The sequence below is a fragment of the Crinia signifera genome, chromosome 6, assembly GCF_055691185.1.
Source record: "Crinia signifera chromosome 6, ASM5569118v1, whole genome shotgun sequence".
NCBI classification, from domain to species: domain Eukaryota; kingdom Metazoa; phylum Chordata; class Amphibia; order Anura; family Myobatrachidae; genus Crinia; species Crinia signifera.
The window spans coordinates 8,686,283-8,708,882 of NC_139222.1; the positions used below are offsets into that span (position 1 = coordinate 8,686,283).

Here is a 22,600-nt window from a genome sequence, read left to right on the forward strand (position 1 = left end):
GAATAACATGACAGACAGGAGACACCGGAGTCTGCTCCATCTGTATTATACAGCGTATGAGGGAATAACATGACACAGACAGGAGACACCGGAGTCTGCTCCATATGTATTATACAGCGTATGAGGGAATAACGTGACAGACAGGGGACACCAGAGTCTGCTCCTCCTGCACAGCGCCATTGCTGGCTTGGGATAGAATGAGACCCGTATGACTATGATTACTTGTTGCTGCTACAGCCACATTTTCCGTTTAACCAGCATATCATATCCACGCCCCTACATTTGCATAGATACGCCCCCTACGCCGCGGATATCCCCTATGTGGCAGGCATCTGTGTTTGTGCTGCGGCCATTATGTTGTAGCCCTCCTGCTGTACGCGTCACAGACCGGAAGTTGTGTCCCAGGTTACCCGGACAGCAGGAAGTAGAAGAACAGCGGCCACCAGTCATCCGGGTAACACAGAGACTGATGCTAACAGCAGGTAATCCCGGTCTCATGTTATCCCCAGCCACGGCGCTGTGCAGGAGGAGCAGACTCTGGTGTCTCCTGTCTGTGTCATGTTATCCCCTCATACGCTGTATAATACATATGGAGCAGACTCCGGTGTCTCCTGTCTGTGTCATGTTATCCCCTCATACGCTGTATAATACATATGGAGCAGACTCTGGTGTCTCCTGTCTGTGTCATGTTATCCCCTCATACGCTGTATTATACATATGGAGCAGACTCCGGTGTCTCCTGTCTGTGTCATGTTATTCCCTCATACGCTGTATAATACATATGGAGCAGACTCCGGTGTCTCCTGTCTGTGTCATGTTATCCCCTCATACGCTGTATAGTACATATGGAGCAGACTCTGGTGTCTCCTGTCTGTGTCATGTTATTCCCTCATACGCTGTATAGTACATATGGAGCAGACTCTGGTGTCTTCTGTCTGTGTCATGTTATTCCCACATACGCTGTATAGTACATATGGAGCAGACTCCGGTGTCTCCTGTCTGTGTCATGTTATTCCCTCATACGCTGTATATTACATATGGAGCAGCTTTTGGTGCATACAGTCAGTAACCTGAGAATATATATTTTGTCTCTATTTCCTAGATTGAGTAATGAGATCAAATACAATCTCATTTGCTGCACAGGACTCTGGGGTAGATTTATTAAACGTCGATCAGGGGAATATGCGCTATCCCCTTGCGTTATTGTAGGGGATAGCGCTTCCCCTGATCTATGACACCCGCGATGTGGGTGTTTGAAGTGCAGCGGTGTGGGGCAGGCGGCATAGCGCAGGGACGTTATATAACAGTCTGATCCTGACTCCTACCTTATTTACTAAGCTGCTTTGTGGGCGCGCGCTCCTTACCTTTTCGCCATTCATTTCTGGCGCTGCGGGTCTCTGTTCTATTGCTCCTCATACTGCCTGGTCTCCGGCGTCTTGAAATGAAAACAGCGCATGCACCGGGTATACATCATCCCCAGCGCACATTACCCGGCGCATGCGCAGTTTAAATTTGAAGATGCCAGAGACCAATAAGCATGGAAAACTGCGCATGCGCCGGTGACACATCGTGTGTCAGGGGAACTGGCGCATGCGCATAACAAATAGCCGGGGATGAGCGCACACAGGTTATGGGAGGATGCGTATCCCCGTCGGGTGGGACACTGACTCAGGGCCACCATCCTGTACTCCTGTGCTGCCACGCTGGACCCTCACCCACTGGCAGAAGCTGCACAGTATCTCCCACCCTCCTCTTTAGTCCCCCTTATGCCCACACACCCCTATCACTACCCAGCCTCCTGTTTTCCTGTGTCGTGACCTCCGCCAGTGGGGAGCCGCTGACTCAGAAACACCCTACTATACTATTGCACACACACACACCTAAAGAACATGCACACACAGCCCCCCCCCCCACACCCACAAATGTCACTGTACCCTCCACACTATCAATGTACATCTTACTCTGTAACCACTTTTTAACCCCTTCCCGACATATGACGTACATTTACGTCATATGTCGGTTGAGGGGGAATCAAGCCAGCTCACGGAGTGAGCTGGCTTGAAAGAGAGCAGGTAATGGCTGTATATTACAGCCAGGTCCCTGCTCTCACGGCCACGAGCGGCAAGTTCGCCGATCGTGGCCGTTTAACCCTTTAAGCACCGCGGGCAAAGCGACCGCAGTGCTTAAATAGCTGATCGGAGGGGGGGCGCCCCCCTCCGGCGCCGATTGGGGCCCCCCGCAGCGAGATCGGAGGGTGCCGATCGGTTGCCATGGTAGCCAGGGGTCTAATGTAGACCCCTGTGCTGGCCGTGTATGCATACCTATTACATCCTGCCTCAGGCAGGATGTAATAGGAAGTGCATAAAATCACTACGTTCAGCCATAGAGCTCTATGGCTGAACCTAGTACAGGCGATCGCGCCCCCTAGGGGTCAAGTACACTAGGGGGCCTTGTAGTAAAAGTAAAAAAAAAAAAAATATTAAAAGTTCAAATCACCCCCCTTTCCCCATTTCACAAATAAAAATAAATAAAAAATAAAAAAAATAAACATATTTGGTATCGCCGCGTTCCTAAAAGTCCGATCTATTAAAATATAACATTAGTTATCCCGCACGGTTAAAGGCGTAAACGGAAAATAATTCCAAACGCCAAAACTACGTTTTTTGGTCGCATCGCGTACCCAAAAAAAAATAACTAAAAGAGATCAGAAAGTCGCCCATATCCCATAATTAAATTAATTAAAAAGTACACTTCAGCCCGCAAAAAATGAGCCCTCACCCAGGTCCGTAGGTGGAAAAATAAAAAAGTTATAAGCCGCAGAACATGGCGACGCAACGCAAATTAGAAAAACCGTAAAAGTTGCGATTTTTTTTTTTAGTGGTAAAACATAACGAAAACTATATAAGTTTGGTATCACCAGAATCGTAACGACCCATAGAATAAAGATAACCCATCGTTTTAAACGAACTATGAACTCCAAAAAAACCGTAACCAGCGCAAAATTGTGGAATGGCGGTTTTTTTTTTTTTTACCCCACATTGAATTATTTCCTGATTCCCCAGAATATTATACGGTATAGTAAATGGTACCATTACAAAGTACAACTTGTCCCGCAAAAAAAAAGCAGCCCCTTACGACGGTGTGAAGAGCACCCGTAGGGCGCGATGAATCACCTAGTGTATTATACAGCGTATAAGGAAATAACAGGACACAGACAGGAGACACCGGAGTCTGCTCCATGTGTATTATACAGCGTATGAGGGAATAACATGAACCCTCAGGTCCCCCTCGCCACCCCGACCCCCCCTAACCCTGCCCGTCTCCCTGAAGCGGAGACGGGCAGGGACACACTGTGCCGCCGTTGATAAACTGGGACGTGCGTGCGCGTGAAAGGCAAGCGCGTCCCAGTGTTAATGGAGTCCCTATCCGCCGGCGCTCGCCATAGGGGAGGTTCTGGCGGGCGCAGGGACTGAATGAGAGGGGGGCTACATCTATAGATAGATATAAACAGATAGATATATCGGAAGCCCCTCTTACAAATCCTGTGTTTGCCCCTGAAAAGCTTGTGTTGTCACTGAGCTGTGTAATATATACTACTCGTAATACCACTTGTAAATATAACTTTTAAATATATCGAGGGTTTTAACAAGGTACAGGTGGGAGACATTCTTCACAGGAAGAGGAGCAACAGAACACGGGGACATGCACTGACACTAGAGGGAGGGAGGAAGGTACAGGTGGGAGACATTAGTCACAGAAAGAGGAGCAGCAGAACACAGGGACACGCACTGACACTAGAGGGAGGAAGGTACAGGTGGGAGACATTAGTCACAGGAAGAGGAGCAGCAGAACACGAGGACACGCACTGACACTAGGGGGAGGAAGGTGCAGGTGGGAGACATTAGTCACAGGAAGAGGAGCAGCAGAACACGAGGACATGCACTGACACTAGAGGGAGGAAGGTACAGGTGGGAGACATTCTTCACAGGAAGAGGAGCAACAGAACACGGGGACATGCACTGACACTAGAGGGAGGGAGGAAGGTACAGGTGGGAGACATTAGTCACAGGAAGAGGAGCAGCAGAACACAGGGACACGCACTGACACTAGAGGGAGGAAGGTACAGGTGGGAGACATTAGTCACAGGAAGAGGAGCAGCAGAACACGAGGACACGCACTGACACTAGAGGGAGGAAGGTACAGGTGGGAGACATTCTTCACAGAAAGAGGCGCAGCAGAACACGAGGACATGCACTGACACTAGGGGGAGGAAGGTACAGGTGGGAGACATTCGTCACAGGAAGAGGAGCAGCAGAACACGAGGACATGCACTGACACTAGAGGGAGGAAGGTACAGGTGGGAGACATTCTTCACAGGAAGAGGAGCAGCAGAACACGAGGACATGCACTGACACTAGGGGGAGGAAGGTACAGGTGGGAGACATTAGTCACAGGAAGAGGAGCAGCAGAACACGAGGACATGCACTGACACTAGGGGGAGGAAGGTACAGGTGGGAGACATTGGTCACAGGAAGAGGAGAAGCAGAACACGAGGACATGCACTGACACTAGAGGGAGGAAGGTACAGGTGGGAGACATTAGTCACAGGAAGAGGAGCAGCAGAACACGGGGACATGCACTGACACTAGAGGGAGGAAGGTACAGGTGGGAGACATTAGTCACAGGAAGAGGAGCAGCAGAACACGAGGACACCCACTGACACTAGAGGGAGGAAGGTACAGGTGGGAGACATTAGTCACAGGAAGAGGAGCAACAGAACACGAGAGACATGCACTGACACTAGAGGGAGGAAGGTACAGGTGGGAGACATTCGTCACAGGAAGAGGAGCAGCAGAACACGAGGACACGCACTGACACTAGAGGGAGGAAGGTACAGGTGGGAGACATTAGTCACAGGAAGAGGAGCAGCAGAACACGAGGACATGCACTGACACTAGAGGGAGGAAGGTACAGGTGGGAGACATTAGTCACAGGAAGAGGAGCAGCAGAACACGAGGACACGCACTGACACTAGAGGGAGGAAGGTACAGGTGGGAGACATTCTTCACAGAAAGAGGAGCAGCAGAACACGAGGATATGCACTGACACTGGGGGGAGGAAGGTACAGGTGGGAGACATTCTTCACAGGAAGAGGAGCAACAGAACACGAGGACATGCACTGACACTAGAGGGAGGAAGGTACAGGTGGGAGACATTAGTCACAGGAAGAGGAGCAGCAGAACACAGGGACACGCACTGACACTAGAGGGAGGAAGGTACAGGTGGGAGACATTCTTCACAGGAAGAGGAGCAACAGAACACGAGGACATGCACTGACACTAGGGGGAGGAATGTGCAGGTGGGAGACATTCTTCACAGGAAGAGGAGCAGCAGAACAAGAGGACATGCACTGACACTAGAGGGAGGAAGGTGCAGGTGGGAGACATTCTTTACAGGAAGAGGAGCAGCAGAACACGAGGACATGCACTGGCACTAGAGGGAGGAAGGTACAGGTGGGAGACATTCTTCACAGGAAGAGGAGCAACAGAACACGAGGACATGCACTGACACTAGGGGGAGGAAGGTACAGGTGGGAGACATTCTTCACAGGAAGAGGAGCAACAGAATACGAGGACATGCACTGACACTGGGGGGAGGAAGGTACAGGTGGGAGACATTAGTCACAGGAAGAGGAGCAGCAGAACACGAGGACATGCACTGACACTAGAGGGAGGAAGGTACAGGTGGGAGACATTAGTCACAGGAAGAGGAGCAGCAGAACACAAGGACACCCACTGACACTAGAGGGAGGAAGGTACAGGTGGGAGACATTAGTCACAGGAAGAGGAGCAACAGAACACGAGAGACATGCACGGACACTAGAGGGAGGAAGGTACAGGTGGGAGACATTCGTCACAGGAAGAGGAGCAGCAGAACACGAGGACATGCACTGACACTAGAGGGAGGAAGGTACAGGTGGGAGACATTCGTCACAGGAAGAGGAGCAGCAGAACACGAGGACACCCACTGACACTAGAGGGAGGAAGGTACAGGTGGGAGACATTAGTCACAGGAAGAGGAGCAGCAGAACACGAGGACATGCACTGACACTAGGGGGAGGAAGGTACAGGTGGGAGACATTCTTCACAGGAATAGGAGCAGCAGAACACGAGGACATGCACTAACACTAGAGGGAGGAAGGTACAGGTGGGAGACATTAGTCACAGGAAGAGGAGCAGCAGAACACGAGGACACGCACTGACACTAGAGGGAGGAAGGTACAGGTGGGAGACATTAGTCACAGGAAGAGGAGCAGCAGAACACGAGGACAAGCACTGACACTAGAGGGAGGAAGGTACAGGTGGGAGACATTCTTCACAGGAAGAGGAGCAACAGAACACGGGGACATGCACTGACACTGGGGGGAGGAAGGTACAGGTGGGAGACATTTTTCATAGAAAGAGGAGCAGCAGAACACGAGGACATGCACTGACACTGGAGGGAGGAAGGTACATGTTGGAGACATTAGTCACAATAAGAGGAGCAGCAGAACACGAGGACATGCACTGACACTAGGGGGAGGAAGGTACAGGTGGGAGACATTCTTCACAGGAAGAGGAGCAGCAGAACACGAGGACATGCACTGACACTAGAGGGAGGAAGGTACAGGTGGGAGACATTAGTCACAGGAAGAGGAGCAGCAGAACACGAGGACACGCACTGACACTAGAGGGAGGAAGGTACAGGTGGGAGACATTAGTCACAGGAAGAGGAGCAGCAGAACACGAGGACACGCACTGACACTAGAGGGAGGAAGGTACAGGTGGGAGACATTAGTCACAGGAAGAGGAGCAGCAGAACACGGGGACATGCACTGACACTAGAGGGAGGAAGGTACAGGTGGGAGACATTCTTCACAGGAAGAGGAGCAGCAGAACACGAGGACACGCACTGACACTAGAGGGAGGAAGGTACAGGTGGGAGACATTAGTCACAGGAAGAGGAGCAGCAGAACACGAGGACACGCACTGACACTAGAGGGAGGAAGGTACAGGTGGGAGACATTAGTCACAGGAAGAGGAGCAGCAGAACACGAGGACAAGCACTGACACTAGAGGGAGGAAGGTACAGGTGGGAGACATTCTTCACAGGAAGAGGAGAAACAGAACACGGGGACATGCACTGACACTGGGGGGAGGAAGGTACAGGTGGGAGACATTTTTCATAGAAAGAGGAGCAGCAGAACACGAGGACATGCACTGACATTGGAGGGAGGAAGATACAGGTGGGAGACATTCTTCACAGAAAGAGGAGCAGCAGAACACGAGGACATGCACTGACACTGGAGGGAGGAAGGTACATGTTGGAGACATTAGTCACAATAAGAGGAGCAGCAGAACACGAAGACATGCACTGACACTAGGGGGAGGAAGGTACAGGTGGGAGACATTCCTCACAGGAAGAGGAGCAGCAGAACACGGGGACATGCACTGACACTAGAGGGAGGAAGGTACAGGTGGGAGACATTAGTCACAGGAAGAGGAGCAGCAGAACACGAGGACATGCACTGATACTAGAGGGAGGAAGGTACAGGTGGGAGACATTAGTCACAGGAAGAGGAGCAGCAGAACACGAGGACATGCACTGACACTAGAGGGAGGAAGGTACAGGTGGGAGACATTCTTCACAGGAAGAGGAGCAGCAGAACACAAGGACAGGCACTGACACTAGAGGGAGGAAGGTACAGGTGGGAGACATTCTTCACAGGAAGTGGAGCAGCAGAACACGAGGACACGCACTGACACTAGAGGGAGGAAGGTACAGGTGGGAGACATTAGTCACAGGAAGAGGAGCAGCAGAACACGAGGACACGCACTGACACTAGAGGGAGGAAGGTACAGGTGGGAGACATTAGTCACAGGAAGAGGAGCAGCAGAAAACGAGGACACGCACTGACACTAGAGGGAGGAAGGTTCAGGTGGGAGACATTAGTCACAGGAAGAGGAGCAGCAGAACACGAGGACAGGCACTGACACTAGAGGGAGGAAGGTACAGGTGGGAGACATTAGTCACAGGAAGAGGAGCAACAGACCACGAGGACATGCACTGACATTAGAGGGAGGAAGGTACAGGTGGGAGACATTAGTCACAGGAAGAGGAGCAGCAGAACACGAGGACATGCACTGACACTAGAGGGAGGAAAGTACAGGTGGGAGACATTTGTCACAGGAAGAGGAGCAGCAGAACACGAGGACATGCACTGACACTAGAGGGAGGAAGGTACAGGTGGGAGACATTAGTCACAGGAAGAGGAGCAGCAGAACACGAGGACACGCACTGACACTAGGGGGAGGAAGGTACAGGTGGGAGACATTAGTCACAGGAAGAGGAGCAACAGAACACGAGAGACATGCACGGACACTAGAGGGAGGAAGGTACAGGTGGGAGACATTCGTCACAGGAAGAGGAGCAGCAGAACACGAGGACATGCACTGACACTAGAGGGAGGAAGGTACAGGTGGGAGACATTCGTCACAGGAAGAGGAGCAGCAGAACACGAGGACACCCACTGACACTAGAGGGAGGAAGGTACAGGTGGGAGACATTAGTCACAGGAAGAGGAGCAGCAGAACACGAGGACATGCACTGACACTAGGGGGAGGAAGGTACAGGTGGGAGACATTCTTCACAGGAATAGGAGCAGCAGAACACGAGGACATGCACTAACACTAGAGGGAGGAAGGTACAGGTGGGAGACATTAGTCACAGGAAGAGGAGCAGCAGAACACGAGGACACGCACTGACACTAGAGGGAGGAAGGTACAGGTGGGAGACATTAGTCACAGGAAGAGGAGCAGCAGAACACGAGGACAAGCACTGACACTAGAGGGAGGAAGGTACAGGTGGGAGACATTCTTCACAGGAAGAGGAGCAACAGAACACGGGGACATGCACTGACACTGGGGGGAGGAAGGTACAGGTGGGAGACATTTTTCATAGAAAGAGGAGCAGCAGAACACGAGGACATGCACTGACACTGGAGGGAGGAAGGTACATGTTGGAGACATTAGTCACAATAAGAGGAGCAGCAGAACACGAGGACATGCACTGACACTAGGGGGAGGAAGGTACAGGTGGGAGACATTCTTCACAGGAAGAGGAGCAGCAGAACACGAGGACATGCACTGACACTAGAGGGAGGAAGGTACAGGTGGGAGACATTAGTCACAGGAAGAGGAGCAGCAGAACACGAGGACACGCACTGACACTAGAGGGAGGAAGGTACAGGTGGGAGACATTAGTCACAGGAAGAGGAGCAGCAGAACACGAGGACACGCACTGACACTAGAGGGAGGAAGGTACAGGTGGGAGACATTAGTCACAGGAAGAGGAGCAGCAGAACACGGGGACATGCACTGACACTAGAGGGAGGAAGGTACAGGTGGGAGACATTCTTCACAGGAAGAGGAGCAGCAGAACACGAGGACACGCACTGACACTAGAGGGAGGAAGGTACAGGTGGGAGACATTAGTCACAGGAAGAGGAGCAGCAGAACACGAGGACACGCACTGACACTAGAGGGAGGAAGGTACAGGTGGGAGACATTAGTCACAGGAAGAGGAGCAGCAGAACACGAGGACAAGCACTGACACTAGAGGGAGGAAGGTACAGGTGGGAGACATTCTTCACAGGAAGAGGAGAAACAGAACACGGGGACATGCACTGACACTGGGGGGAGGAAGGTACAGGTGGGAGACATTTTTCATAGAAAGAGGAGCAGCAGAACACGAGGACATGCACTGACATTGGAGGGAGGAAGATACAGGTGGGAGACATTCTTCACAGAAAGAGGAGCAGCAGAACACGAGGACATGCACTGACACTGGAGGGAGGAAGGTACATGTTGGAGACATTAGTCACAATAAGAGGAGCAGCAGAACACGAAGACATGCACTGACACTAGGGGGAGGAAGGTACAGGTGGGAGACATTCCTCACAGGAAGAGGAGCAGCAGAACACGGGGACATGCACTGACACTAGAGGGAGGAAGGTACAGGTGGGAGACATTAGTCACAGGAAGAGGAGCAGCAGAACACGAGGACATGCACTGATACTAGAGGGAGGAAGGTACAGGTGGGAGACATTAGTCACAGGAAGAGGAGCAGCAGAACACGAGGACATGCACTGACACTAGAGGGAGGAAGGTACAGGTGGGAGACATTCTTCACAGGAAGAGGAGCAGCAGAACACAAGGACAGGCACTGACACTAGAGGGAGGAAGGTACAGGTGGGAGACATTCTTCACAGGAAGTGGAGCAGCAGAACACGAGGACACGCACTGACACTAGAGGGAGGAAGGTACAGGTGGGAGACATTAGTCACAGGAAGAGGAGCAGCAGAACACGAGGACACGCACTGACACTAGAGGGAGGAAGGTACAGGTGGGAGACATTAGTCACAGGAAGAGGAGCAGCAGAAAACGAGGACACGCACTGACACTAGAGGGAGGAAGGTTCAGGTGGGAGACATTAGTCACAGGAAGAGGAGCAGCAGAACACGAGGACAGGCACTGACACTAGAGGGAGGAAGGTACAGGTGGGAGACATTAGTCACAGGAAGAGGAGCAACAGACCACGAGGACATGCACTGACATTAGAGGGAGGAAGGTACAGGTGGGAGACATTAGTCACAGGAAGAGGAGCAGCAGAACACGAGGACATGCACTGACACTAGAGGGAGGAAAGTACAGGTGGGAGACATTTGTCACAGGAAGAGGAGCAGCAGAACACGAGGACATGCACTGACACTAGAGGGAGGAAGGTACAGGTGGGAGACATTAGTCACAGGAAGAGGAGCAGCAGAACACGAGGACACGCACTGACACTAGGGGGAGGAAGGTACAGGTGGGAGACATTCTTCACAGGAAGAGGAGCAGCAGAACACGAGGACATGCACTGACACTAGGGGGAGGAAGGTACAGGTGGGAGACATTAGTCACAGGAAGAGGAGCAACAGAGCACGAGGACATGCACTGACACTAGAGGGAGGAAGGTACAGGTGGGAGACATTCTTCACAGGAAGAGGAGCAGCAGAACACGAGGACATGCACTGACACTAGAGGGAGGAAGGTACAGGTGGGAGACATTAGTCACAGGAAGAGGAGCAGCAGAACACGAGGACATGCACTGACACTAGAGGGAGGAAGGTACAGGTGGGAGACATTCTTCACAGGAAGAGGAGCAGCAGAACACGAGGACATGCACTGACACTAGGGGGAGGAAGGTACAGGTGGGAGACATTAGTCACAGGAAGAGGAGCAGCAGAACACGAGGACATGCACTGACACTGGGGGGAGGAAGGTACAGGTGGGAGACATTCTTCACAGAAAGAGGAGCAGCAGAACACGAGGACATGCACTGAGACTAGGGGGAGGAAGGTACAGGTGGGAGACATTCTTCACAGGAAGAGGAGCAGCAGAACACGAGGACACGCACTGACACTAGAGGGAGGAAGGTACAGGTGGGAGACATTCTTCACAGAAAGAGGAGCAGCAGAACACGAGGACATGCACTGAGACTAGGGGGAGGAAGGTACAGGTGGGAGACATTCTTCACAGGAAGAGGAGCAGCAGAACACGAGGACACGCACTGACACTAGGGGGAGGAAGGTACAGGTGGGAGACATTCTTCACAGGAAGAGGAGCAGCAGAACACAAGGACTTGCACTGACACTAGAGGGAGGAAGATTCAGGGGAAATCTGAGGAAGAATTACTTCACAGAAAAAGTAGTAGATAAGTGGAATAGCCTCCCATCAGAGGTGGTAGAGGCAAATACAGTAGTACAATTTAAACATGCTTGGGATAGGCATATTGATATCTTTACACAAAAACAAGGATCAAATATGGTTTGAGGTAACATGTTTAAAAAAGGGGCAGACTAGATCGGCCAAGTGGTTCTTATCTGCCGGCACATTCTATGTTTCTATATGTACGCCCTGTATTCCTATAATGTAGGCTGGAGGACTGACTGATATGAAGGCAGAAGATACAGAGGGAGAAGAAGACACGTATGTGACTGATATGAAGGCAGAAGGTACAGAGGGAGGAGAAGAGACGTATGTGACTGATATGAAGGCAGAAGATACAGAGGGAGGAGAAGAGACGTATGTGACTGATATGAAGGCAGAAGATACAGAGGGAGAAGAAGAGACATATGTGACTGATATGAAGGCAGAAGATACAGAGGGAGAAGAAGAGACGTATGTGACTGATATGAAGGCAGAAGGTACAGAGGGAGAAGAAGAGACGTATGTGACTGATATGAAGGCAGAAGATAGAGAGGGAGAAGAAGAGACGTATGTGACTGATATGAAGGCAGAAGATACAGAGGGAGGAGAAGAGACGTATGTGACTGATATGAAGGCAGAAGATAGAGAGGGAGAAGAAGAGACGTATGTGACTGATATGAAGGCAGAAGATACAGAGGGAGGAGAAGAGACGTATGTGACTGATATGAAGGCAGAAGATACAGAGGGAGAAGAAGAGACATATGTGACTGATATGAAGGCAGAAGATACAGAGGGAGAAGAAGAGACGTATGTGACTGATATGAAGGCAGAAGATACAGAGAGAGAAGAGACATATGTGACTGATATGAAGGCAGAAGATGCAGATCGAGGAGAAGAGACGTATGTGACGGGTGATCAGCAGTGTAAAGAGGAGGAAATCCCTACAGATATCAGCACAGGTGAGTAATAATCACTAATCAAGTACAGAGTCCCATATTCTCCTTGTTCTGAAACTACAGCAATCTCTTATCTCATACACCAGGAGCCATCAGCCCCTATTATACTCCTGCTCTCCCCCTCACATCATGTCACTGTGTGTTACCAGCCCAGAGATCTGACCAGTCTCCTCCCCGCACTCTCCTGTGTGTCTCATACATCAGGAGCCATCAGCCCCTATTATACTCCTGCTCTCCCCTCACATCATGTCACTGTGTGTTACTAGCCCAGAGATCTGACCAGTCTCCTCCCCATACTCTCTGGTGTATCTCATTTATCAGGAGCCATCAGCCCCTATTATACTCCTGCTCTCCCCCTCACATCATGTCACTGTGTGTTACCAGCCCAGAGATCTGACCAGTCTCCTCCCTGCACTCTCTGGTGTATCTCATACATCAGGAGCCATCAGCCCCTATTATACTCCTGCTCTCCCCCTCACATCATGTCACTGTGTGTTACCAGCCCAGAGATCTGACCAGTCTCCTCCCAGCACTCTCTGGTGTATCTCATACATCAGGAGCCATCAGCACCTATTATACTCCTGCTCTCCCCTCACATCATGTCACTGTGTTACCAGCCCAGAGATCTGACCAGTCTCCTCCCCGCACTCTCTGGTGTATCTCATACATCAGCAGCCATCAGCCCCTATTATACTCCTGCTCTCCCCCTCACATCATGTCACTGTGTGTTACCAGCCCAGAGATCTGACCAGTCTCCTCCCTGCACTCTCTGGTGTATCTCATACATCAGGAGCCATCAGCACCTATTATACTCCTGCTCTCCCCTTCACATCATGTCACTGTGTGTTACTAGCCCAGAGATCTGACCAGTCTCCTCCCCGCACTCTCTGGTGAATCTCATACATCAGGAGCCATCAGCACCTATTATACTCCTGCTCTCCCCTTCACATCATGTCACTGTGTGTTACTAGCCCAGAGATCTGACCAGTCTCCTCCCCGCACTCTCTGGTGAATCTCATACATCAGGAGCCATCAGCCCCTATTATACTCCTGCTCTCCCCTCACATCATGTCACTGTGTCATACCAGCCCAGAGATCTGACCAGTCTCCTCCCCGCACTCTCTGGTGTATCTCATACATCAGGAACCATCAGCCCCTATTATACTCCTGCTCTCCCCTCACATCATGTCACACTGTGTTACCAGCCCAGAGATCTGACCAGTCTCCTCCCCGCACTCTCTGGTGTATCTCATACATCAGGAACCATCAGCCCCTATTATACTCCTGCTCTCCCCTCACATCATGTCACACTGTGTTACCAGCCCAGAGATCTGACCAGTCTCCTCCCCGCACTCTCTGGTGTATCTCATACATCAGGAGCCATCAGCCCCTATTATACTCCTGCTCCCCCCCTCACATCATGTCACTGTGTGTTACCAGCCCAGAGATCTGACCAGTCTCCTCCCCGCACTCTCTGGTGTATCTTATACATCAGGAGCCATCAGCCCCTATTATACTCCTGCTCTCCCCCTCACACCATGTCACTGTGTGTTACCAGCCCAGAGATCTGACCAGTCTCCTCCCCGCACTCTCTGGTGTATCTCATACATCAGGAGCCATCAGCCCCTGTTATACTCCTGCTCTCCCTCTCACATCATGTCACTGTGTGTTACCAGCCCAGAGATCTGACCAGTCTCCTCCCCACACTCTCTGGTGTATCTCATACATCAGGAGCCATCAGCCCCTATTATACTCCTGCTCTTCCCCTCACATCATGTCACTGTGTGTTACCAGCCCAGAGATCTGACCAGTCTCCTCCCCGCACTCTCTGGTGTATCTCATGCATCGGGAGCCATCAGCCCCTATTATACTCCTGCTCTCCCCCTCACATCATGTCACTGTGTGTTACCAGCCCAGAGATCTGACCAGTCTCCTCCCTGCACTCTCTGGTGTATCTCATACATCAGCAGCCATCAGCCCCTATTATACTCCTGCTCTCCCCCTCACATCATGTCACTGTGTGTTACCAGCCCAGAGATCTGACCAGTCTCCTCCACACACTCTCTGGTGTATCTCATAAATCAGGAGCCATCAGCCCCTATTATACTCCTGCTCTCCCCTCACATCGGGATGCAGTTGATTTCCCGGCGGTCGGGATCCCGGCGGTCGGAATCCCGACACTGGAATCCCGACCGCCGAAATCCCGAAACTTTCTCCCTCCGTGGGTGTCCACGACACCCATAGAGGGAGAATAAAATAGCGTGCCGAGCGTAGCGAGGCGCCGGGCCCGCTGCGTGGCGAGCGCAGCGAGCCCGCAAGGGGGGGCGATCCATGTCCCCCCCTTGTCGGGATTTCGGCGGTCGGGATTCCAGTGTCGGGATTCCGACCGCCGGGATCCCGACCGCCGGGAAATCATATCGGATCCCTCACATCATGTCACTGTGTGTTACCAGCCCACAGATCCAGACATTACTTATGGGTGGACTTTCTCCATAATGTGGGGATATTGGCTTGTTATGTTACCTGGTGGCATTACATTACGGCACATAATCTGATTGTGGGCACTCCGTGTGACATGTAGTGCCCTTTAGTGTATTGTACCATTGCATTAATTGTATTCCCCTTATTATAATTTTATTTTATTCCCAACAGGTGGCTGCAGCGTCAGTAATTGTCAGGGGAGGAATCCTATGTTACCCCCAGAATGTAGGATACAAGATGACATCACAGGACAAGATTCCCGAGAGATCCCCGTTACCCCAACCATATATCCAGTACATTGCAGTGCAGATGTTTCACTGATTCCATCTACTCATGAGGAATGTTCTCCTAATAAATCAGATATTGTCACACGGAATACAGCTCCTACTGGTGGGAAACTGTTTCCATGTCCTGAGTGTGGGAAATGTTTTACACAGCTATCAAAAGTAGCCAAGCACCAGAGAGTGCACACAGGCAAGAAACCGTTCTCATGTTCTCAGTGTGAGAAATGTTTTATGTTAAAAGGAGATCTTGTTAGTCATAAGAAAATTCACAGAAGTGAGAAGCCTATTTCATGTTCTGAGTGTGGGAAATGTTTTACACGTCGGGGAACACTTGCTACACATATGAGAATTCACACTGGTGAGAGGCCATTTTCATGTTCTGAGTGCGGGAAATGTTTTTATGACCCATCAAATCTTGCCAGTCATAAGAGAACTCACACGGGTGAGAAGCCATTCTCCTGTTCTCAGTGTGCAAAATGTTTTCATTTGAAAAGAGACCTGGTTAGACATCAGATAAGTCACACAGTGGAGAATCCCTTTTCATGTTCTGAGTGTGGGAAATGTTTTACACGTCGGGGAACACTTGTTACACATATGAGAATTCACACAGGTGAGAGGCAATTATCATGTTCTGATTGTGGGAAATGTTTTAACCGCCAATCAAATCTTGTTTATCATCAGAGAACTCACACCGGGAAGAAGCCATTCTTGTGTTCTGAGTGTGGAAAATGTTTTAATGTTAAAAGTGAGCTTGTTAGACATCAGAGAAGTCACACGGGTGAGAAGCCTTTTTCATGTTCTGAGTGTGGGAAATGTTTTAACCGCCAAACAATTCTTGTCATTCATCAGAGAATTCACACGGGCGAGAAGCCGTACTCCTGTTCTGAGTGTGGGAAATGTTTTAGTGTGAAATCAGGGCTTGTTAGTCACCAGAAAACTCACACTGGTGAGAAGCCATTTTCATGTTCTCAGTGTGCAAAATGTTTTACTTTTAAAGGAGACCTTGTCAGACATCAGAGAAGTCACACAGCTGAGAAGGTATTTTCATGTCCTGAATGTGGAAAATGTTTTACACGGATATCAAAATTAGTCAGGCACCAGAGAGTGCACACAGGTAAGAAACCGTTCCCATGTTCCCAGTGTGAGAAATGTTTTATATTAAAAGGAGATCTTGTTAGTCATCAGAGAACTCACAGAGGAGGGAAGCCATTTTCATGTTCTGAGTGTGGGAAATGTTTTAACCACCAATCAAATTTTATCACTCATAAGAGAATTCACACAGGTGAGAAGCCGTACTCATGTTCTGAGTGTGGGAAATGTTTTGGTGTGAAATCAGGGCTTGTTTGTCATCAGAGAAGTCACACAGGTGAGAAGCCTTTTTCATGTTCTGAATGTGGGAAATGTTTTACACGTTGGGGAACGCTTGCTACGCACAAGAGAATTCACACAGGTGAGAGGCCATTTTCATGTTCTGACTGTGGGAAATGTTTTTACCACCCATCAAATCTTGTCACTCATAAGAGAACTCACACCATGGAGAGGCCATTCTCGTGTTCTCAGTGTGCAAAATGTTTTATTGTTAAAAGCGATCTTGTTAAACATCAGAGAAGTCACACAGGTGAGAAGCCTTTTTCATGTTCTGAGTGTGGGAAATTTTTCAACCGCCAATCAAATCTTGTTGCTCATCAAAGAATTCACACAGGTGAGAAGCCGTACTCCTGTTCTGAGTGTGGAAAATCTTTTAGTGTGAAATCAGCGCTTGTCAGACATCAGAAGAGTCACAGGTGAGAGCGTCCTTTTTCAATTTCTGAGCGTGGGAAATGTTTTACCCATCAAGAAACTGATGTTTTTTATCGGAGAACTCACGCAGGGGAAAGACAGAAATTAAAACAGAATTTTCTGTTAAATTAAATTAAATCTATTTATAAAATTTATAAAAAAATATATAAAAAAATAAATTAAATAAAAAAAAATAAAACAGAAAATTTCTGTTAACAGAAATAACGCATCAATAATTCTATACTTTTGTTACACTCTGTATTCTCAAATATTGTTATTTATTGCTGCAGGTGGCGTTAGCTTGTTGCACAAGGTATGAGGCCTACCCTTTGCGCTAAGCAGCAGGTGTTTGTTAGAAGCAGCAGCCATTTTGTTGAATCATGACTTGCATAATAACGTTATAAAATGGCTGATCATTCAGAACAGTGCAGTAAAAGTGATTTCTTATAGAAAATTGTTTTTGGTTTTAGAAGCTTAAGAATGTGATGTAGACAGTATAATGGAGCAAGGACAGACACCTAGACTCCACAAACATCAATTATATGGGAACAGGGCCACACATGCGTAGACCCCAAGGCCACTAAATCTCTCCCTAGTAACAAGAACGTTGGGTGTTGGGTTAATTATGACATCATGATTGAAAGCAGAGCTTGCCAATAAGACTCAATGCTTATGAGTAATTAATTAATTAATGTGATTAAAGTTTAAATATCAGAGTTAGAGAAGGAAGAAAGACAGTTGAGGAAGAACAGGCCAACAGGGGGCTGGAGGTAACTATGAAGGAGGTTTAATCATGGCTGATCACTGTCCTTGAAAGGTGTCCATTTTGATTTGATTTAGAATTACTGATTAAGTATTAGCTAATCAATTTTATGTTGCTTGTGTTAGTCTGCATTTGCAAATACCTGTAATGAAGCTATTCTTTAAGTAAAGCATTGCCATACATTTTATAACAAGGTTGTGTGGGTGTGCAATCATTTCAGTGTTGCCGTTATATTTAAAGGTAATAAAGTAAATATATACAAGTTTGGGTTATCAATCATATCTAATCTTATCAAACAAATCTTTGCGCTATCAGTACTACATGGAGTTGCAGTAGTATTAGATTATCTGATAGAAGATCATTAATGTTGCGAGACCTTGTCAATAACATTGGCTATTAAGTAACAAAACCATTGTTCTAATTAGGTTTAATTCTATTAAGTTCATTCCCCTTCTTCTTTTCCTCAGTAATTGACGTAAAACGCGTTCCCTTGAGTATAGATTTGACTTCTGTTCCTGAGAGAAGTCACTCGGTGATAGTATGGAGGGTGTTCTAGCACCGCAACCTTTTTATCGGCCAAAACCTGCTTCACACTGGGAGCTGTGTGGGCTGGTGTGTTGTCCGGATGGAGGATAAAACCATTTTTCCTAACTCTGGCCTCGTTTGTTTCTTCTTATCCTTTACCACAATGTGTATAGAACCTTGTTGTAGTTATGTTGAGTCTCTGTTGCACCTTCTGGGACCCAGTCTGCCAAAAATAACACCGTCCATATCAAAGAAAACAATTAACATGGATTTGATTGGCCGTGCTTTCGTCGTTCTGAGTGCCGATGGGGTTTCCCAGTGCATGGACTGGTGTGTTGTCTCAGGAACGTAGTGGGAGATCCGTGTTCCATCTTCCACTTCATCTAAATATTTCTGCATGAATTTGTACCAAAATGTCTGTACCTGTAACAGTGAGAAGCCTCGGAACCATCTATGCACACACTTTGGTCATTTTGAGATCCTGGTGCGAACGCAGCATGACTGGATTTTTGCCGATGTCTACATAGAAACATAGAATTTGACGGCAGATAAGAACCATTTGGCCCATCTAGTCTGCCCCTTTTATTACCCTTCAGGTAAACTCAACCCTTTTTATTCCTTATTTCTTTGTAAGGATATTCATATGCCTATCCCAAGCATGTTTAAATTGTTCTACTGTCTTAGCCTCTACCACCTCTGATGGGAGGCTATTCCACTTATCCACTACCCTTTCTGTGAAGTAATTCTTTCTAACATTTCCCCTGAACCTACCTCCCTCCAGTTTCAGTGCATGTCCTCGTTTTTTATTACTTGTTTTCCTTTGAAGAAAATTTCCCACCTGTACTATGTTAAAACCCTTGATATATTTGAAGATTTCGATCATGTCCCCCCTTTCCCTTCTCTGCTCCAAACTATACATGTTAAGATCTTTTAGTCTATCCAGGTACGTTTTGTGATGTAGGCCATGAACCATTTTAGTTGCCCTTCTTTGTACACTCTCCAATGTATTTATATCCTTCTGAAGATATGATCTCCAGAACTGGACACAGTATTCCAGATGAGGTCGTACCAATGACCTATAAAGTGGCATTATTACGTCTTTTTTTCTGCTACTGGTTCCTCTCCCTATGCAACCAAGCATCTGACTAGCCTTCCTCATTGCTTTGTTACATTGCCTCCCTGCCTTTAAGTCACTTGAAATAGTGACTCCTAGATCTCTTTCCTCCTCAGTAGTTTCCATTATAGTACCCTTGATACTATATTGAGCCTTTGGGTTCTTGAGTCCCAAGTGCATAATTTAGCATTTTTTAGCATTAAACTGTAGTTGCTATTCTCTTGACCAATTCTCAAGTTTACTTAGATCATCAGTCATTTGATTTACCCCTCCTGGTGTGTCTACTCTGTTGCATATCTTTGTATCATCTGCAAAAAGGCATACTTTCCTCTACCTCCCCCATGGCAGCCATCACATATGGGTTTTTCCCTGATTGGGTAGCTTTGGAAAGGAAAAAAAGACTCCTCCTGTATAAAAGGCTCCTCCTCCTTCCTGCTTGTGTCTTTTTTTCCTTTCCCTAAAAGAATGGGTAGCAGAAGGTTGGTGGCTTGCCCTGCGAAGTTTGGCTATATCCTCCCCTCGTCCCTTTTTGGGGTCATTGAGGGGAGAAAGGGTACCTGAGAGTGCCGGAGTCTCACAGGCCGCATGCCGTCCTCAGGTATGGGCGGCTACAGGCGGTGGCGTCATAGGTGGCCATGGGAGCGGTCATCTGTCCGGGTCCATCATTAGTGAAGCCGGGCGGGCGTCTGGGACACTCGCAGCAACATGGAGCTGCGAGTGAGAAGGCGTGCGCGCGCGGGAGGCGCCGGAAGATGACGACAGGCGCTGCAGCGTCAGCTGCGTGAGAGCGCACATCCAGGAGCGGACGCGTGCACGCAGCGCGCGGCTGGATGACGCGGCCGGATCCGATTGGAGGGGGGCCGGCGCGCGAGTATATGAGCAGCAGCGCGGTGCAGACTATGGCACCAACGGAGCTCCCAGCGGTGTGTGTAAGCGGCGGCAAGCGGGGATCACGTTTGGACTGGAAGTTACCACTGGGTGGTAAGTGGGCGCTCACAATGTGAGTAGTTATGCCTTATTTGCCGCTTGACACTGAAGGTATCATGTCTTTTTAGACTAGAGTGCCTAAAAATGGAGGAAGAGAAGAGACAGGCCATGCAAAAGTCGGGGTAAGCCACCATGAAAGAAGAGAGGATGTTTTAGGGTGTACATGGATAGTAACTAAGGGCTTGTATTATGCAGGTCCGACAGCAGTAAAGATAAAGCAGGAAAAGCCAGGCACAAGAAACAACATGTGGACAGATGCCTGATGTGTGACAAAAACTTGCCAGACAAACATGTAGGCAGTATATGTGAGACATGTAAAGTCCCAAGGATCCCATTGTCACAAATGTCCGGATTGGTGGACATGATCAAAACAGCCCTGACCGGGACTTTTGTGACCCAGGAAGACCTGGTAAAAGCAACCGGGAAAAGGGGGCGTTCCCGTATGAGTGAGGGAGAGTCTGGCGAGGAACCAGGGATCTCTACGGCAGAGGCTTTAGAGGACACAGAGGATACACCGGTGGAGAAAACAGAGAGTGACTTCAGCGTTGATATGGTGGAAAACTTGTTGGCGTTGATAAACAAGGCACTCAATATAGAAGAGGCCCCAGAGGAACTTAAGTTGCAAGAATTATTGTTTAGAGACAAGAAGAAGAGGAATAAAATTTTCCCATTGTCTCAGCCACTAACAGATATAGTTCTGGATGAATGGAAGCATCCTGATAAAAGGACTGTGGTCCCGGTTAAAATGGGAAAAATGTATCCATTCCAGGCAGATCTCACGACGGCGTGGGATGAGCTGCCGAAAGTAGACGCAGCAATTGCGAGACTTTCAAAGAAGACAACCCTCCCTTTGGAGGACGCGAATAATTTCAAGGACCCTATGGAACGCCGTATGGAGCTGGGGCTGAGGAAGCAACATTTGATTGCTGGGGCAGCACTGAGGCCGGCAGCAGCCATGGCCATCACGTCGAGAGTGACGCGAGAGTGGTGTAATCAGCTGGAGGCAGATATGCTGGACGGCATAAAGAGATCGGAGCTACTCAAGACTGTGCAAAATGTACAGTTGGCGATTGAGTTTATGTGTGAGGCATCACTTGATGCGATGAGACTGGCGGCTAGAGCCGGTGCGGCAGCAGCAGTGACCAGGCGGGCACTATGGCTCAAGCCATGGGCGGCTGACGTACAGTCAAAGAACAAGCTATTGACTCTACCTTTTAAAGGAGACTACTTGTTTGGCACCCAGCTAGACCAGATCATTACAAACATTTCTGGAGGCAAATCAGTGTGGCTCCCTCAAGAAAAACAAAGTAGGAAAACACCGGGAAATAGAAACTTCAAGTTCCAGAGTCAGGAGTTTAGAGAGGCTAGGAGCTACAGGCCGGGCAGGGGGTACAGAAGAGGTACATGGCTGTCGAGGGCGAATTTTCGTGCCCAAAGGAGCAGAGACAGTAAATTCGCCACAAGACAAAATACACAATGACGCCGAACCCCAGGCGGTTGGGGCCAGGCTGCTCAAATTTCAGAGCACCTGGGAAGGATCCACTTCGGACAAGTGGGTACTGGAGATTGTACGACAAGGCTACAAAATAGAGTTCAAGGAACGCCCGGGGTCATTTTTCACGGAATCTCCAATACCAAGGGATCCGGTGGAGAAGGAAGCCTTACTGTCCAGCCTGAAAGAGATGGTACAGCAGAGAGTGGTGGTGGAAACACCGCAGTCACAAATAGGAGAAGGCTGGTATTCACGGTTTTTCGTGGTCCAAAAACCATCGGGGGGATTCAGAACAATACTGGATCTGAGAAAACTAAACCAGCTAGTCGAGGTAAGAACGTTCAGAATGGAGTCGGTAAGAGGTATATTACCAGACCTCAAGAAGGACGCCTACATGACCTCTATCGACCTCAAAGACGCGTATCTTCAC

The 22,600-nt window shown here is 49.0% G+C and overlaps 1 protein-coding gene across 1 annotated transcript; it reads left to right on the forward strand.

Moving 5' to 3' along the window:
• Positions 1–325: 325 nt before the first annotated feature.
• Positions 326–20,028, forward strand: LOC146009908 (uncharacterized). Its single transcript, XM_083150519.1, has 3 exons — positions 326–482; positions 12,016–12,748; positions 15,398–20,028. Exons 2-3 carry the CDS (start codon positions 12,034–12,036, stop codon positions 17,296–17,298), a joined length of 2,616 nt encoding a protein of 871 aa, XP_083006645.1. The 5' UTR covers positions 326–482; positions 12,016–12,033; the 3' UTR covers positions 17,299–20,028.
• Positions 20,029–22,600: the final 2,572 nt, after the last annotated feature.

Excerpts from the sequence above, each read along its gene's own strand:
- LOC146009908 (XM_083150519.1), top strand. The coding sequence starts at position 12,034 with ATGAAGGCAGAAGATACAGAGGGAGAAGAAGACACGTATGTGACTGAT. Across the intron at positions 12,749-15,397 it reads CCCTACAGATATCAGCACAG|GTGGCTGCAGCGTCAGTAAT; the intron begins GTGAGTAATAAT and ends TATTCCCAACAG.